This window comes from Emiliania huxleyi (genome assembly GCF_000372725.1).
Source record: "Emiliania huxleyi CCMP1516 unplaced genomic scaffold EMIHUscaffold_1, whole genome shotgun sequence".
In the NCBI taxonomy this organism is placed as follows: Eukaryota; Haptophyta; order Isochrysidales; family Noelaerhabdaceae; genus Emiliania; species Emiliania huxleyi.
In genome coordinates this window covers 2,327,727-2,344,875 of record NW_005202428.1, presented here as the reverse complement: position 1 = coordinate 2,344,875, position 17,149 = coordinate 2,327,727, and the positions used below count along the sequence as shown (strand labels likewise).

Genomic DNA, 17,149 nt, shown 5'->3' with positions numbered 1-17,149 from the left:
GAAGGCCCCGCGCCGGTCAGGGGAGAGCGCTCGCGCAAATCTCAGGGTACGCCCTCGCGGTGGGTCACGCGGGCGCCGCCCACCGACGGGCCGAGAGAAGGGCGGTGCCCGCGGCTTGGGCGGCTCGGGCTCGGGAAGCAGCTCTTCGGAGAGCAAAGACAAGTGCGACGAGGCGTCCGCCGCCGCCGGAGCAGCAACCACCGCCTGCGCGGTCGCAGGGCCGCCGCCATACTGCGCGAGCGGCTGCGCCATTGCCACCTGCTCCAGTGGCAGCGGCTGCTGCAGCGGCGTCGCCACCTGCGTCGCCACCTGCGTCGCCAGCGCACACGCCAGCAGCGGCGGCGGAGGGAGGAGGCCCGTGGCACTGCCGTGGAGTATCTCTGCGGACCGCGCCCTGGGAGAGGAAGGGGTGGGGGGGTGGGGGTGAGAGGGTGAGACAGAAGAGATGAAGATGTGTTTCTATCAACAGAGAGGCAGGAGGAGGGGGGGGGAGGGGCAGAGGGGAGGCGCGGTGAGGCGAGAGCGGCGGGGCGACGGGGCGAGGGTCTGGTCGAGGGGGTGGCAGCTCCTTGCTAGACGCCCCGGACTGCAGCGAGTCGGGCTGCACCTCGCTCTCTGCCCTTGCGAGACTCAGCTCCTGCGGCGTGGCGAACCTGCAGCGGCATGGGGGGTTTGGGGGACCTGAGCTGGGTATTGGTGGGGCGACGGGACTGAGGCGTGCGCGCCATCGAATTTCCGACGCGCCACGGTCAGAATCTGCAGACGGGGGGGAGGGGGACATGAGTTCATTGGTGGGGAGTGTTTGGGGTGCGCGCTTGACTATCGCCACGTCGCGGATAGGGGCCGGCGTCGCACCGTGTGCGCGGCGTGCATCGCTATTCTTCTGCTTGAGGCGAAACAGAAGCCTCCGATATTTGTCGCAGCGCGCCTGCTACAAGGGAGCCAAGTTTGGGAGAATAGGAATCGCTGGCGCCGACGGTGCTTTGGCGTCGGCCGCCGTCGCGGTGCAGAGTTGGCAGCCGTCGCATGACCGGCAAGGGAGGCAGGACCGCTCCCACCCACACTGACTGCAGGCCTTTGTGTACGCGTTGTTCGCCATCCCGGCAGGTCAATCTCGGCGAATTGGAGCGCCCGGGGGGGCGTCGCACCGCCGTTGTCAAATGTCAAAGACTGTTGGTGCGTGGGTCGGAGAACGCTGTGAAATCGAGTGAAACGGGTTTCATTTTTTGTACTTTTGCGACCGACGGTTTGTCGGTTACCGCCGGGGGGGGCGGCAGCAGCAATGGAGCCCGACGACGAGTACACGGACGACGACAACGCGGATGGCGACAACGGCGTATGTTCTTTCTGTGGGGTTGGAAATTCCATGCACCGAGAGGTCCGGAGGAAGCGCCATATTGCGGCGCTGGAGAGAGAGCTCGCAACCGTCAAGGGCGACGGCGCCTCGGCGCAAGAGGCAAAGGCGGTGGCGGCTGCGCACTACGCACAATTACAACAGATGCAAGAGTCGTGCGCTATGCGTCTCGCCGTGATGGAGGAGGTGGAACGGCGCCTAGCCGACGCCGAGGCGCAGCTGGAAGATGCCAAAGCCGAGGCCGCTCGGGCGGCCAAAGCCGAGGCTGAGAGCCAAACGGCTGCCGCAGCGGTGTCGCGGGAGCGGGAGCGGGAACGGGAGGAGTGGTCGCGCGAGCGCGAGAGGTGGTATCAAGAGCGCGATGCGGCTCGCGACAGACAGGCCGAGCTCGAGGCGTCGCTGTCACGGGCCCGGTCAACTTTAGCAGAGGCAAATGCCCAACTCGCTGAGCTGAAGCCTCGGCTCGATGACCTCAGCTCATCGAAGGTGGCGCCAGACCGCGTAGCCTGTACACTCCTCCTGCCCGCCTTGTCCGACTGTAGCTGTGCTATCACCAAGGCGCACCACGAGCGGCGAGCAAAGACCGCGCTCAGCCAGAGGCGAGCGGCCCTCGAGCTGCTCCGGGCCGTCGGCCCAAGCCTGCGAGCTGCTCTCGACGCCACGCGAGCGGAAGCCACCGCTGCGTTCGCGGCGGCCGAGCGCGAGTCTGCAAAGGGCCTGCATTCCCTCGCGGTGGTCGCCGAGAAGTCCCTCGCGGCGCGGCGCGGCATTGCCGGCCGGCGTTGCTGAGCACCACGTCCCAGATTTGTCCCTCGCATGATAGGCGAAGCTCGAGGCGGAGGCGAGGGCGCAAGCTGCAAGCAAGGAGGCGCAAGAAGCGGTGCAGCGCCTTCGATGAAGGCCGGGCGCCGTCTACGGGTTCACACTGTCCCATCCCCTCGGAAATAGGTGCACGCGTCAGCGCAAGCGCTTCATGTCGCTGAAGCCGACGCGGCGGCCGCCCGCCAGATGGCGACACGGGCGCGCAACGAGGAGGCCGCAGCGATAGAGCGCGCGCGCGTCGCTGCCCAGGAGCGAGAGACCGCGCGGGATAGCGCGGCCGAGGCAGCCGCGGCCGCAGAGGGCGCGACAGAAGGCGCGGCCAAGGCGCAAGCTGCGCTCGACGCGGCTCGGGCGGAGCGGACGCGAGAGGCCCGGAATGCAGTCGAGGCGGCGGCAGCGCTCGATGCGGAGCAGACGGCGCACGCAGCGTGTCGAGACACACTTCGCATCGAGTCCTCGCGTCGCGAGGCGGCCGCGGCGGAGGCGGCACAGCTGAGTGAGCGCGTCGCCGCTTCTGAAGCGTCCCTGGCGAGGGCGCGCGCGGAGGCCGAGAGGCGCGACCAAGAGCTCCAGCGGGAGAGCGCGGCGGCAGCCGACGCGCGTCGTGAGATGGAGGCCGCCAAGGCGAGGCAGCGACAGGTTGAGGAGCGGGCGGCGGCGGCTGAGGAGTCTCGTCGAGCAAAGGAGGCTGAGGCTGCTCGGGCGGCAGAGGTGGCGAAGGGCGCCGAGGCGTCTGAGGCGAGGCTGCGCGCCGAGACGCGTGCGGCGCAGGTTGCCGCGAGAGCGCACGAGCAGCAGCTGGCGGACAGGCTACGCGCCGCCGAAGCTGCAGTCGCTCAGGCAAAGGCAAAGGCCGTTGAGGACGCAAGAGCGAGGAGTGAGGCCGAGGGCCTGCGGTCGAGGCTCACTGCCGCAGAGGGGGAGGCCGCGCAGGCTGCAGCGCGCGCGGAGCTAGCAGAGGCGGAGGCGAGGAAGGCTACGGTTCGCATGGAGCAGGCGGACGCGGCGGCGGCGGCGGCGGCAGCGGAGGCGGCCGCGGCGGCGGAGGCTGCTGCCCAGGCGAATGCGCAAGCACAGGCTCAGGCGCGGGATCGCGCTGGCGGAGCTGCGGTCGAGGACATGGAGGCGGCCTTGGGTAGGATGGCGGCGCTGGTGAGCAAGAAGGAGGGGGAGCTTCAGGGCACGCGGCGCCTGGTGCAGAAGGAGTGTGACGAGCGAGCGCGCCTGCTCGCCCTCGTGCAGCAGCTCCAGGGACAGGCAGGTGCAGGAGGGCCCCGCCACACCGTCGTGCCGCTCGCGGCGATGGGCTCGCTGCCCGAGGCGCAGGAAGCCAGCAGCGGCAGCGGCAGCGGCGGTGGCAGTGGGAGGGCGGCGGCGCAGCGTGACAGAAGGGTGGTGCCTCTCGAACGGCGCCCGGGCGGCCGAGGCCTGCCGCCATGCGGGCGGCGAGCGGGGCGGGGAGGCGACCGGTGAGCAGAGCTCCGCAGTTCAAGAGTGATTGTGGCGACAGGATGCTCCAAACCACGTCGGTCCGTCCTCAAATCCCCGGACCGATCTGCGGGCGCTCTTGGCTCTTGCGGCTGGGACATATGACCATTAGAGCGCCGTCTTCGTGTTCTCCCACACTCTCAGTCTCTCTCCCCTCGCGCCCTCTCCCTACGTAAGGGCTACAGGGTGAGTCTTCCAGTAATCGCGGGTTAGCGCGGGTTCCACCGGGTTCAAGCCACACTAACCCGGCACGGTCCACGGATCAGCACGCTGCACGGCGGTTGTCAGCACGGGTTACCGTCGGGTCTCTATTTTAAGATGAGGTAAACAGCAATAGATCCGGGTGTAGTGCCGGATCAGTTCCTGGAGCCAGGGGGACCGATTCGCGCTTGCCAAGGGACCAATTGCTGGAAGCCCGCGCAGCCTGCGCTCCGGCCGGCAGAGGGCTTGCGACCCGTGGCAGGGTGACAGCCCGCCGGTGGGCGAGCCAAACTCTGGCGGAGGCAGCCCGCTCAGCCCCAGGCGCCCCTCGAACCGGAGGGTGGTCTGCCGCCGCTGCGCGTTGGGCGCGCAGAGGGCGGGAGACATCAGCTTCGCGCCACAGGTGACCTGGGGGACCGATTCTCGGCAAGTTGGCAGGACCGGGCACTGTGAAGGATCGATTGCTGTACAACGAGGGACCAATTCCGTGAGGGCTGGGTATCGATTAGGCCGCTTGAGGGCCGGATCTATTGCTGTTTACCTCATCTTAAAATAGAGACCCGACGGTACCACATAACCCGGCGCTACGAAGAGCTCTATCTAACCCCCGGCACGAACCCGTCCTAACGTGTGTATGGAGTATGCCCTTAAGCAGCGCGGGTTAGCGTGGGTTAGCGCCGGATTAGCCTCGGGTTAGGCTCGGGTTAGGCTCGTTACTCCGCCCCTCTGCCTGCCCTCTGACTCTGTGGACACTCTCAACGCGGTCCCCCGCTCATCACTGTAGATCTACCTCTCTCTCCAGACACTTGTGCATCCATATGGACTCCGCCCAGGCCTCCGCGCTCAAAAAGCTCATTTCAACCCTGAAAGAGCAGCCAGAGCTTCTGAACGAGCCCTCCCTCGCCTTCTTCAAGGACTACCTCACCTCGCTCGGCGCAACGATCCCGGCGGCAAAGGCAGCGCACACGCACGGCCACGACTCGGCCCACGACTCGCACGAGCACAAGCACGGGTCGGGATGCTGCGCGCACGAGCACGAGTCGCATGACCACGGCCACGACTCGCACTCCCATGGCCACGGTCACGACAAGGAGCAGCACGGCTCGGAGGACGAGGAGGAGGAGCCGGAGGAGGAGGACCCGGAGCTGATGGCGCCGGACTCGGACCCGCCGGCGGAGGTGGGTGTTGCAGCGGGCGGCGAGGTCTCGGACGCCGACATGGACAAGGCGGGCGAGATGAAGATGGCCGCCGCCGAGGCCGCCTCCGGAGGCGACTACGCAAAGGCGCCCCGCTTCTGTCGCCGCTTACCCGCCTCCTCCTCCCACCGCCCAATACCCCCCCCCCCTCGCCGGCCAGGCGGTCGAATGCTACACCTCTGTCCTCAAGCTGATGCCCTCGCCGCTCGTATTCGCCAAGCGCGGCGAGTGATGCGCCTGTAGATAAACAGATATGCGACACCGCCTCCCTCTTCCCCCCTCCCTCCCTCCCTCCCTCCCTCCTCACCCGAGCTGCAGCCAACGCCTCCTCCTCGCTCCTCCTCTCTCTCCAGCTGATTCCTCTACTTCAAGAAGCCGAACCCTAACCCTAACCCTAACCCTCCTCTCTCTGCAGCTGCTTCCTCAAGCTCAAGAAGCCGAACGCAGCGATCCGCGACTGCGACAAGGCGCTCGAGTCTAACCCGGACTCGGCCAAGGCGCTCAAGGTTCGCGGTATGGCAAAGCGGTACCTGGGCGACTACGAGGCGGCGCAAGCGGGCCCGGCTGGGCTCGCGCAAAGCTCCGTCCCGTCACCCGCACCGCCCGTCCCCTCAGGCGGCGCAGAAGGACCTCGCCCTCGCGCAGCGGATCGACTACGACGACGCGGTCGACGGCATCCAGCGCTTCGTCATCAAGCGGTGCGCCGACCGGCAGGCGCGCGCGGTCAAGCAGAAGGCCAAGGAGGCGGAGCGGGCGGCCAAGGCGGCGGCGAGGCGCCGCCACCCACGCCGCCCCACACTCAGCCGCGCGCATCGCCACGCACGCACACCGCCACCCGCACACCGCCACCCCGCACACCGCCACCACGCCACCGCAAACCAGCTGCAGCCGCATATTCTGCCGCCACCTCTGCCGCCACCTCTGCCGCCACCTCTGCCGCGTGTAGGCGCAGGGAGGAGGCGCGGCGCGAGTACGAGAAGCAGAAGGAGGAGGAGGCGGCGGGCGGAGGCGGGATGCCGGGAGGCATGCCGGGCATGCCGGGCATGGGCGGCATGCCCGGCATGCCGGGCATGGGCGGCATGCCAGGCATGCCCGGCATGCCAGGCATGGGCGGCATGGGCGGCATGGGCGGTGGGGGGATGGAGGCGATGATGGCGCAGATGATGCAGGACCCGGAGATGCTTGCGGCGATGTCCAACCCAAAGGCGTCGCCGCCCGTCCCCGCCACAGCACCCCACCGCGCCATTTGCGGGTGCGCTTCTTCGCTCCGCACGCGCCTCGCCAAAGGCCGCTCACGCGCCCGCGGCGCTGGGGCGCGGCGCTCCTCTGAGCCGGGGCCCCCGGCGATCAGGTGATGGAGGCGATGCAGAGCTGCATGGGCAACCCGATGGCGGCGATGCAGTACATGAACGACCCCGAGGCTTGCCCCGCCCTGCGAGCAGCGGAGTGGCGACGGCTGTGGGCGGCGTCTCACCGCACGCGGTCCTTCCGATAGGTTGGCCCTGTCCTGCAAAAGCTCATGGGCAAGATGATGGGAGGGATGCCCGGCGGCATGGCGGAGGCGATGGGCGGCATGGGTGGCATGCCCTCCTCCATGCCTGGCGGCATGCCGGGCGGGCCCACCGTCGTCGAGGAGGAGGAAGGGGCATCGATCGAGGAGGTGGACTGAGCGGCGTCCTTGCGTCTCCAACCGCGCGACCCTCTCCGTTCTCGCGCCGCCGCCGCCGATCGGCGGGCACGCGGCCCGCTGCGCGGCCACCCGGGGTTATTTGTTTTCGCCCCCCCCCCCCCCCCACCTCTTCTCTCCCCCTGATCTGTGTGCGCGCGACGCGGTTGGCGCTGGTTTCGCGCGGGTTATCCAGGGCCCAACACACTAAAAAAAATTGCTTTCGAAGAAAAACGAGCACGCATATTCTCCCCCCTCCATTCTCTCCCCCTTGGCGTGGCGCGCCTCTCCCCCAGCTCTCGGTATCGCGTACTGCACGAGGCTACCGTGGGCCCCGCCTGCGCGCTGGGGGTTCCCTGCCCTGTCGGGAAGCCTAGCTCTGAACCTGGGGTCGCTACCTAATGCGGGGCGAATGAGTGATGAAGTTAGTGCCTTGGTGTGCCCGTTCCCCATGATGGCTTCCCCTGGTCTCGCGACCATGAATGAGAGCTCTCACTCCCAGGGTACTCCCGCGTATCTCGGCTCCCTTATCCCCCCCCTACCCCTCCCCTTTCTCTCTCCGAGATGACCCGTGCTCTACGTGCCTAGGTTCGGTCCTCGGGGAGGGGGGATTGTCGGTGTGTCCTCGCGAGTTTTTTCGCTGGACGCCCGACAGCTTCGATTTCCCTCCTTAGCGCCCCGGGTAGAGCGTGGCCTCCCCTGGAGCCTGCCACGCCCACGTTCTGTCTAAGCCCAGGGTTCAGCTTTCCAGTTGATCCTTATCGGACTGGTGAGTTCCTTCTCGCTGTCAGTGTGACGCCCCGGCAGTCATTGGCGGCGGTGCTACACACACTATGCCAGGATTCGTAATCTCCAAGGGAGTGTTTTGTTTTGACATCAAGATTTTATGGGCTAGCTATCTCGCAGTACATGCGCACGAGCTTACCGTATTGTTGCACTATGCACATAGCGGTTTAACAGGAGGAAAGAAATTTTCGCCATCGTGTTTTTCTTTTTATGCTTATGGCAGTAAAAAGAAACGGAACTGCGTGCGGCAGGCGCGGGCTCGGTCGATATCCCATACTTCGACTCACATCTTCATTGCTGCGGTGTGAGTGTGCCCGGGGAGGCGCGGCTGCGGGGTGGATTGAGAAGGTCTCAGAATGCAGAGAAACTGCAGGAGTGGGCAGAGGCGCGCGCTGCAGTTTCTCTGATCGGGCTGCTGGCGGTGTGAGCGCGGGACGGCGTGGTGAGGCGTGAGGCAGGCTATTGTTGTGGGGTGCGGGCTGCGTCGTTAGGCGTATGCGTGCCCATGGTGCTGTATGCTGTGTGTGCAGGCAGGCTGGCGGTCTGTGCAGCAGAGAGCGGTTGAGCGCGCGCGCGCGCTTGTGCGGGCGTGCGTGCGCGCAGCGTGCCACGCGCGCGCCTCGTGCAGTGCAGACAGGCGCGAGGCGGCAGGGGCGCAGTGCGGAGCACGCGGGCTGATGGTGCTGTATGCTGTGTGTGCAGGCAGGCTGACAGGCTGTGCAGAAGACTGAGCGGATGAGCGCGCGTGCGGGTGCGTGCGTGCGTGCGCGCCTTGCGTGGTGCAGAATCTGCGTCGTACTCGCGGCGCGTCCTGGTACAGCCGATTGTGAGATGCCAGAAGCAGTGTGCAGAGCCTGCACAGGGCGCAAAAAGGCGAGGTAGTGCTGGTGAGGTGTGCTGCGGCGCGCGCGTCGCGGCGTGAGTGGATATGCGGCTTGCTCTGGTGGTGCGAGGGGCGCGTGGCTGGTGCGGGCGGCGCGGGACGGCCATGGGGCGCCAGCACAGGGCAGACGCACATGACACAGGCTTCTGGGCGCTACGCGTGTGTTTGCGTGCGCGCGGGGACGTACGCGCAGTTTTCACGCGGTGTGCGTGGAGAAGGGCATGAGGGGCGCCGGCCGCGCGTGTATTGGCGTGTGAGAGTGCGTGGTGCCCGAAGGCGACGGGGCCCGAAGGCAGGGAGGAGTTTGTCCGCCTCGCATCAACGAGACTTGGAGAAAAACCTCGGGCCCAACACACTAGTGCGCTGTCAGCCGACATACACAGCTGCCATCTGGGCGCGGCTCATTTTTTTTTGAAATCTTTGAAACGTCTATAGGGCGGGGTGCGGTGTACTTTATAACGTAGTCTGTAGACCCCCTCGCGCCTCGGCGTAGGGCTCTAGGACGAGAAGCCTTCTCGGACCCGCGCTTCACCCTCGCCTTCACTGTGGTTCACACTCTCTACACATGGTCTGAGGGTATCCTAAAAGGCAGCTCGTCAGTTACGACGCTAAAGACGACGTGTCTCTGCACCTCTTCGACGCGTCACCAACACCATCTGGTTCAGCGGTCATCGTGGGCCCCGCTGTCCCGGCTCCCGCCATCGCTGGACGCTGCGAGCTGGCAGCGCCGTCATCGCCCACGACGCCCTTGGTCGCCGTGCTCTGATCTCGTGATGAGACGCGGACAGCGGTCGCTAGCGTTGCTGCAGGGTCCTCGTCTGACATTGGCACCGCCTCCGGCAGCTCAGACCCGCGCCCCTCAGCGCGCTTGGTCTCGAGCTCGTCGCTCGTTGCGCCGCACGTCTCTGGCCGCACGCCCACTTCGGAAGGGAGGCGAAACGAGATGGTCACAGCAACGACGGCGAGAGCGGCGGCCGCGGTGAAGGGCAGGTAGATGCCCAGTGGGAAGGACGCGGAGCCGGCGCTCGAGACGCCGACAGCGAAGAGGGATCCCACGGTCACAGGCGACAAGCAACGTCCACACGAGGTCACGGAGCTCGCGATGCCATTGTACAGTCCAAAGTGAGCGCTGAGTACGTTGTTGTACATGATGCTCATCGCGCTCATCGAGAGCATTCCTGCGCATGGGCGCAGGAGTCCAAGGGTGACGAGGCCCGCCCACAGCAGCGAGCGCGAGAGGGCCTTGAGCGCGGGGAGGACGATGGGGATCGAGAAGATGAGGGAGCCAAAAAGAAGCATACCTACAGGTGGAAGAGTGGGCGGTGGTAATGGTTGGTGGCTGGCTGGGAGCGCCCGCCCCCCAGGCCTATGTCAGCCGCTCTAGGGAGGCATGCCGCCGCGGAAGAGAAACTTGAGGCCGACGCACTTTTCGAGGGCGCTGAAGCTGAGGGAGACGACGCCGAGCATGAGGCCGAGCGGCGCCATAGCCTCTCCGATTTCGACGGGCTCCAGCCCGAGGCCATGCGCCTTGTTGCTGGCGAAGAGCGGGAAGAGCTCACCAAGTGCACTCTGCACCACGTGCATAAGAAAGATGTCCGTGAGGCAGACTGCGATGACGGGATGTGCGCAGGTGGCGCGCACGCCGACCGTGACGCCGTGCGCCCTGGACCGGACCCATGACAGAATCTCTGCCGTTGGACGTGGCTTTGGCGGCGCCGTCTCGGGTGCCACCATGGGGAGCTCCACGACCTCCTGCGAGCCAAGGGCCTTGCGCTGCTTTCGTGGCAGCAAACGCACAAAGCAGAGGCCGAGCAGCTGGAGCGCCGCCGCCGCCCCGCAAGTGAGGAGGTAGGGGCTCGCCTCGAAGACGGTGCCGCGGAGCGCGGGGATGTTATCCGCTGGCTTAGCGAGGAGGCCGCCCAACGTCGGCCCGAGCAGGACGCCGCCGGAGAATCCAGTTTGCGAGTAGGTGAAGGCTTGCGTACGGTGCTGCTTGGGCGTGCTCTCCCGGAGAGACGCGACAATTGCTGGCTCCGCGCCGCAGAGGAAGCCGCCAAGCATGCGAGCAGCGAGGCACGCCTCGGCAGTAGTGCTCAAGCCGATGGCGACGAGAGAAAAGGCCTGACCGCAAAGGCTGATGGCGACGATAGGCCGCCGGCCCACCCGGTCACTGAGCCAGCCCCAAAAGACGCCGGAGGGGAGCTGGGCGAGGAAGAAGGCGCTTGCCATCATGCCTGCCCAAGTACCCACCTCTGGCTCGGGGATGCCAAACTCGACAAGCATGAAGGGCATAAACGGGAAGACGAGGGTGGCCGACATTGTGCCAAGCATCCTGAATAGCGCGGTGACCAGCACCAGTTTCCACGGAAAGTCCACCGTCGTTCGGCAGCAGTGTGGAAGCCGCATGCGCTACTCAGAAGCTTCTGTGGTGTGACAGTGGGGCCAGCCAGTTGCGTCCGTCGCGTCCAAGTCTCCCCTCCGTTTTGTGGCACATTTTAACAAGAACTCCCAAAAGCTAAGCTAACCAGAAACCCTTCGGGTCGCTCCTGCGAAAAACCTGTCAGCAGAGTCCTCCTACTGGAATGTACGTACTTTTAGCTTACTGGGAGAAAAGAGAGAGGGGGTTGTGTTCTCTAGGCCCCTAAGGGCCCTACCTACGCGCGGCGTGAGAGCTCGGAAGCGAGCTTTGCACGGCGATCGAGGATGGCACGGTTCACCCCCTTCACCGAAGCGATGGAGATGCGTTCCGCGTGGTGTGACACAAATGAGAGGCGGGAGTGGGGAGAGTACGCGGTGCGGTCAACGCCCGAGCGTTGTCCGTTGAGCCTTGCGCGCAAGGCGGTTGATCTTTGCAACTGCTGGCGGCGAGAAGCCGCCGCCGAATGTCTCGTGGAGAAGCAGGTTGAACTTGTTTCGTTTGGTGAAGATCCCATCATGGTAGTGGCCACGCTGTGACTTGACGTAGCCTTGGCCGGCCGGTGGTGTGGTCGAACGCCCGTTGACCACGGAACCCGCGTTGCTTGCAGCCCATGTTTGCAAGGCGGGCGCGCTCTTCGGTGTTGCCGAAGGCGAACTTGAATGTACGTAAGAGCCACATACATTGAAATCACACGGGCGGGCGACCTGGAAGACGCACCCCATCACCGAGTACTGCTTTGGCGACGAGACGCGCGCCCGACGGTGCGGAACGGCGCCTCGCGCCGTGGTCCGCAAAGACAATCTTCTTAATTTGAAATGGGAAGGGACGCCACGGTATAAAATACTTTTCTTTTCTTTTTGTTTTCCCGCGCACCCGGACGTTCCGCCGCCGCTGCCCGCGCCGCCGCCCGGGCTTCAAAACGGGGAGATGTTCCGCGGCATGTTGGGCTTCGATGGTTTTGATGACGGCCTGAATCGCGGCGACTGGTCGGAGAAGTCGGGCGCGGCGGAGGCGCGCGAGGCGAGCGCCAGGGCTGCATTCGATGACGCGCTCACCAAAACTCCGGGCGCGGCTACGACATTGGAGCTTCTCAAGCCTTCAACTCACCTGACCCAGCCCTGCTGGAGGGACTTCAAGAAGTACGTCGAGCGGCACCCCGGCTGGAGCGCTAAGCGCCGCAAGGCAAGTGACGCCGAGAAGCGCCAACACGGCGAGACTCGGAAGGGCACTTGCTACTTTGTGGACGTGAGCTTCAAGCCGCCAACGGCACCCAAGGCGCCCAAGGCAGGCAGCAAGGCGATGAAGAAGGCACCAGGAGAAGCGGCCGCGCAGAAGGCGGCACAGGCGCAGAAAACGGCACAGGCGCAGATGTCGTCGAGCATGAGCACGTGGATGTCGGGCGGTGATGCCACCGGCACCATCAAGCGGCCGGCTGCGGTGGGCGGCACCGCAGCCGCCGCCAAGAAGCCTTGCATGCAGCAAGCCACCGGCTTTGAGGTGCGCTTCTCGCGCACGAGTAAGGTCGTCGAGTGGGACGACGAGACCTTTGTCGACTGCCGCCCGTCGGAGGCCAAAGACTCGATGGACGAGCACACCTGCGCGGCCGAGCGGTACGACTGCGCCGACGTGCTGAGCGACGCGGTGGAGAGCGGCAACGACTTGGCCCTGCTGCAGCTCAAGGCCGCAGCCGGCGTCTTTGCAACCGTCGGCGATGCGAATGACGCTGCTAAGGCATGCCTGACGAAGTTGCTGGAACTCGAGGTCGACGGCGACGGCGGCAACCTCACGAGGGTGCGCGGCAACACCAGTGCGGAGTGGTCGTATGGCTTCACGCCGCCGCCCAGCTGCAAGGCGCCGACCGAGACACTTGGCGCCGGCGGCCGCGGCACATACACGGGCAACATCACACTCTTCTGCGATGTCCACGGCTGCGACGTGCAAAACGTCGTCGTCGTGGAGCTCAAGGCAGTCGTTGCGCCCGCCAGGGTTTGATACCCAATGCCGAGATGCCAAGGATTAAGACATGCACGGACTCAACTTTGGTCTTTTAGTGCGTCCGGCAGGGGCAAGGAAGGCCCCTCGGGTCCTTGAGCTGTTCCTCTTCTCACCCCGTCCTGCTGATCTCCGCAAAGTCCTGCCCGCCTTCCCTCGTCTCGCAACCAGTACACAAATAAAACAATGTTCCAGTATTAGCAAGCAAAAAGGAGCACACACGACTGAGCAAGTCCGCACTAGCGACTGCCACTCGCCTACCAAGCCTCGCCACAAGTGCCCTCCCCCATTCGCGGACAAGCACACACACCCACCTCCCCCGTGCCCGTCCTCCGTGTTCCAGCTAGCAGCTTCCAGGCCTGTTCTCACCCAAACACACTCTTCAAGTGTCACTCTTCACAACCCTCAACCCTTGCCTCTCTACCAGAGGCAGAGCGAGCTAGAATCTCCCCCTCTGGGGGGGCGCGAGGGCCCTAGAGGGTATCCATGCGGGGGGGAGATGGGGTTGCAGGCGCCGATTTTTGGCATGTTTTTTTCTTCTTTTGCGAGATTTTCACTTGTTTCATGGGAATTCAGCATACTTGCGGCCATGCTATCACGCCTTGCGACAGCCTGTCGGCGCTGCTGACCGTGCTATGCTGCACAATTGATCACCTGCATAGCTCGCGGCCTTAGTATCAAGCATTCAGTGACGACCTGATCGTACGGCCAGTAGGAAGGTGTCCTTCCAACGTGTGCACGCTTCTGACGCAATGCGCGTCACAAACTGCCTCAGATTGGCTGCTGGCACTCTCGAGGCTATGCCTACACAGCCTCGCGCGCATGGGCAGTCAAGAGGGACCACGCACCTTCTCAGGACAGCACCAGTGCCTCTCTCTTGGACCGGCAAACTTGGTGGTCTCGTGTCACCAATGTGGGACCAGTGCGGCATCGCGCCATCGACAGCTCTGAACTGCGCCTCACCACTGACCGGGAAGGCCGCCAAGTGGGCCAGCACAGGTCGCACATTGTGGCAGCAGTCAGCAGTCCATGGCTGATAGCTAGAGCAGCAGCGTCAGGGTCTCGCAGGGTCGGATCGTGTCAAGCCTCTCGCCCGGCCGGCCGCGTGCAGACGTCGGCCTGTCTGCTGTCTGGAGTGATCTGTCGGCGGTCAGTACGACCGATCAGGTCGGAGTTTTCTGATGGTTAGAGGGTCTATCTGTATGTACTCCTCGAGATCTCTCCAAATCTGCCCTCTACTTAACCGTACTCATTCGGGAAGTTGGTAGTATGAGCGAGTATGAGCGCCGGAGCCCCGTTTCCGCACTGCTGCACGGCGCACGGTGCCTCCGGGGGCCCCCGCGCCCCCCCAGAGATCTCCCCGCCTCCCTCCCGCCTCTGCCGCGCGCCTTCTATGGACGACAGTACACAAATAAAAGGTAGCTACCTTTTATTTAGAGGAGATTAAATCTCATAGTGAGTAGCGGAGGTCCCTATCGAGAGCGGACCTCCGCCCCGCCCTCGAGCGATACGATGTCTTTTTGTATTTTGATGTGCCTTTCGCAAGGCCGTTCGTCGTATGTTGTGCGTGTTGGGGTGTCTCGGCTCTCGCTTACGAAAGGCGAGGTGTTAGGAACTAACCGATTAAAAGGGGACGAAGCGAGAGAGAGAGACGTCCGTCTCGGATGGTGCTCCACAGCTTCAAGGATCAAGCATGAAGCACCGAAGACGGAGGTTGCGCTCACGATAGGCATAGGGTTACAGCACGGGAGCTAGCACACGTTTCCACAAGCGCGCATATTTTGTCAAGTGAGTCACTGCTGCACTCCGTTTCGCATACGGAACGGACCTGCACTCGTAGGCAGCGACCGCATGGAGCCCGACGAGACGAGTGGTGGGGCTTCGCCGATGAGCGACGGCACGGCCGGCGTCGTCGCCGGCCTGGCGGGTATCCCCATCGGCGTCGCTTGAGGGCGCATCCCGGCGCGCTTAGCGGCGAGTTGAAGCAGAAAGGCCCTCTCGTGGGTGGCGATGGGCTTGCCATCAATCTCCTCGAGGCCCACGCCAGCCATGATAAGTGCCTCACGCCACTTTGACCGTGCGGTCAGCGGGTTTCCCTTTAGCCGCAACGCTGTGAGGAGCGGGAGGCGGAAGAGGAGCTGCGCTAGCACGCTCGCGCCGCCAATCTCGTTGCCCGAGATGTCGAGGACGCGTAGGTGCTGCAGCGCGACGAGTTGCGCGAGTGCGTCGTCGCCCAGCGAGTTGCCGCTCGCATTGAGGTAACGCAGTGACGGGGCGATGCCCCAGAGAGAATCGACGTCAATGCGCAGGCAGGAGGAGGTACCGGGCGGCTCCGCTGGGCGCTGTGATCCGATGTCGAGGTGGGCGAGGCCGCTGGCGTTCTGGAGGCCGGTGATCGTCCCTATCCTGTTGCCGTGCAGGTTGATGTGCTCGAGCGCCGCACCCGCCTCAAAGCCGAGCTCCTCGCTGCGAGGGCATGTCGTGGCGCGGTGAGACCGGATGCGAGCCGAGGTGAGATTGAGTGCTTGCGTCTCGGAGCGAGTGACGGATAAAGTCTTGGAGTTGGCTAGGATTGGCGAAAAAATAACGCGAGCGGCTGCGCACTCACCAGTGGTTGTTGGAGGCGTACACGTGCGAGAGGCGCGGCAGTGAGCCGAGGCCGCGCAGCGAGGAGAGGCGGTTGTCGTACACGTATAGTACCTGCAGGCCAGGCGCCCAGCGCAGCAGCGAGAGGTCCCCCACGAGCCCAACGCCCGACAGGTGTAGGTGGTGGATGGAGAGCTGAAACGTCGCCTTCACAAGCGGGCATGGTTTCAGGCCATTGCAGCGGCCACTTCACCAGCGCATGCAAGGTGGGGCGTGTCAGTCCCGTATATGGGAGGGGCAAGGCTGCGGAGTCTCCGCTCACCGGAGTCTGCCCGAGCCGCGGCCGCAGCTTGGTGCCTCGCAGGATCAACGCCTGCGCGAGGTCCTCGTCGTCGCCCGGCTCGTCCTGCTCGAGGCCCTGCGAGGGATCGTTCGACATTGTGCGGAGAGAGTCGTTGAGGGGAGACAGACAGTGATTGAGGCGTTCGTTTCATTCACCGGCTATGTGGGGCGAATGTCAGGCTCGGGTTCCCTCGCCCCCCGGGCAAGGGTGGATCCCGTGAGGCGTGAAAGAAAGAAAGAACACAGACAACCCAAGGAGCGTAAAAAGAAAAAATAGAGAAGTATTTTTTCAATCGCGCGCTGCTTGAAGCACATTTTGATACACCGGTGGAGGTGTGCTTGCCATATATGGAGATCGAGAACGACGTGACCACGGCCAACGGCTTCGACGACGTCATCCCTTCGTCCATCAAGAGTGACTTCAACGTCGCTGAGCACGCCCAGCCCGAGTCGGACGACCTGAGCGGCAAGCCGCTCAGCAACCGCCTAGTGGCGACGGCGCCCGCGGTCCGCAAGGCCGCGTACCTGGAGCTGGCGGCGATTCTCGGCGGCGAGAGCGGGCCGCCGGACGCGGCGGCGGCGGCGGAGCACGCCGACCACATCCCGCGCCTCCTGGCGGACAGGGCGCCGCTCTGCCACGAGGGTGCGCTTGACGCGACCGTAGCGTGGCTCCGCGCCGCGCCGGCCGAGGCGGTGGGGGCGGCGGCGGGCGCGGTGGCAAAGGCGCTGATGGAGAAGCACGCGCCGGGCAAGTACCAGCCCAAGGCGATCGCCGCCCTCCTCTCCCTCCTCCGGCGCGGAGGCGCGGAGCCGGTGCAGTCGGCGCTCGAGGCGGGCGTCAGGAGCAAGGCGCCAAAGACGTGTGCGGCGGCGCTCAAGGCGTCGGCGGAGGCGCTGCTAGAGTGTGGCGCGGCCGCCTTCGACGCGTCGCCGCACCTCAAGCAGCTGCCCGCCCTGCTGCAGCACCGCGACAAGAGTGTGCGCGAGGAGGCGGCCGCGCTGGTCGGCGCAATGCGGCTCTGCCTCGGCGACGGCGCGCGGCTTCACACCTGCCGCTCTCCACGCCGTCCCGAGACGCACGTGCCACCCGTCGGCTCACCCTCTTGTGGCCGGTGCATGGGGCGGAAGGCCCGATCCGCCTCGCACGCTTCCCCGAACCCCTCCCCCACCCGTCCCCGCCGGTCTCCGCCGGTAGGTGTGCTCGCGCAGCTCAAAGGCGCGCCGGAGGACCGGATCAACGCGCTGCGAGAGGCGCCTACCGGCGCAGACCGCCGTGGACGGGTGGGGGAGGGGTTCGGGGAAGCTCCAAGGGGGAAGGGCTTTCGCCCCTTTCCGGCAACAAAAGGAGGGCGACCGGGGGGTTCCTTTCCGTCCGGGAGGGCGGTGAGATCGTCGTCCTTAACCCCCCCCTCCT

General features: G+C 65.3%; 5 protein-coding genes across 5 annotated transcripts in view; 3 read left to right on the top strand and 2 right to left on the bottom strand.

Annotated features, from left to right (window-relative positions):
• Positions 1 to 1,282: 1,282 nt before the first annotated feature.
• On the top strand, positions 1,283 to 3,776 carry EMIHUDRAFT_194661 (hypothetical protein; the record flags this gene model as incomplete). The annotated part of the gene is made up of 6 exons (XM_005794372.1): positions 1,283 to 1,840; positions 1,913 to 2,086; positions 2,178 to 2,234; positions 2,303 to 3,157; positions 3,254 to 3,412; positions 3,687 to 3,776. The coding sequence occupies 6 exons, from the start codon at positions 1,283 to 1,285 to the stop codon at positions 3,774 to 3,776; spliced, it is 1,893 nt and encodes a 630-aa protein (XP_005794429.1).
• Positions 3,777 to 4,656: 880 nt separating this feature from the next.
• EMIHUDRAFT_447541 (hypothetical protein) lies at positions 4,657 to 6,730 on the top strand (the record flags this gene model as incomplete). The annotated part of the gene is made up of 6 exons (XM_005794371.1): positions 4,657 to 5,148; positions 5,222 to 5,289; positions 5,477 to 5,606; positions 5,677 to 5,784; positions 6,021 to 6,278; positions 6,557 to 6,730. The coding sequence occupies exons 1-6, from the start codon at positions 4,684 to 4,686 to the stop codon at positions 6,728 to 6,730; spliced, it is 1,203 nt and encodes a 400-aa protein (XP_005794428.1). The 5' UTR covers positions 4,657 to 4,683.
• A 3,046-nt stretch (positions 6,731 to 9,776) lies between these two features.
• Positions 9,777 to 10,802, bottom strand: EMIHUDRAFT_194657 (hypothetical protein; the record flags this gene model as incomplete). Its single annotated transcript, XM_005794370.1, has 1 exon — positions 9,777 to 10,802. One exon carries the CDS (start codon positions 10,800 to 10,802, stop codon positions 9,777 to 9,779), a length of 1,026 nt encoding a protein of 341 aa, XP_005794427.1.
• Positions 10,803 to 14,279: 3,477 nt separating this feature from the next.
• Positions 14,280 to 15,832, bottom strand: EMIHUDRAFT_194655 (hypothetical protein; the record flags this gene model as incomplete). The annotated part of the gene is made up of 4 exons (XM_005794369.1): positions 14,280 to 14,343; positions 14,656 to 15,273; positions 15,416 to 15,600; positions 15,716 to 15,832. 4 exons carry the CDS (start codon positions 15,830 to 15,832, stop codon positions 14,280 to 14,282), a joined length of 984 nt encoding a protein of 327 aa, XP_005794426.1.
• A 251-nt stretch (positions 15,833 to 16,083) lies between these two features.
• The window catches only part of EMIHUDRAFT_95181 (hypothetical protein), a gene marked incomplete at both ends in the record, with an annotated part of 7,364 nt that continues 6,298 nt past the window's right edge, over positions 16,084 to 17,149 (top strand). The window contains 2 exons of the mRNA XM_005794368.1: positions 16,084 to 16,801; positions 16,931 to 17,016. Of these exons, the coding sequence (XP_005794425.1) occupies positions 16,084 to 16,801; positions 16,931 to 17,016 (804 nt within the window). The remainder of the gene's footprint in view (positions 16,802 to 16,930; positions 17,017 to 17,149) is intronic.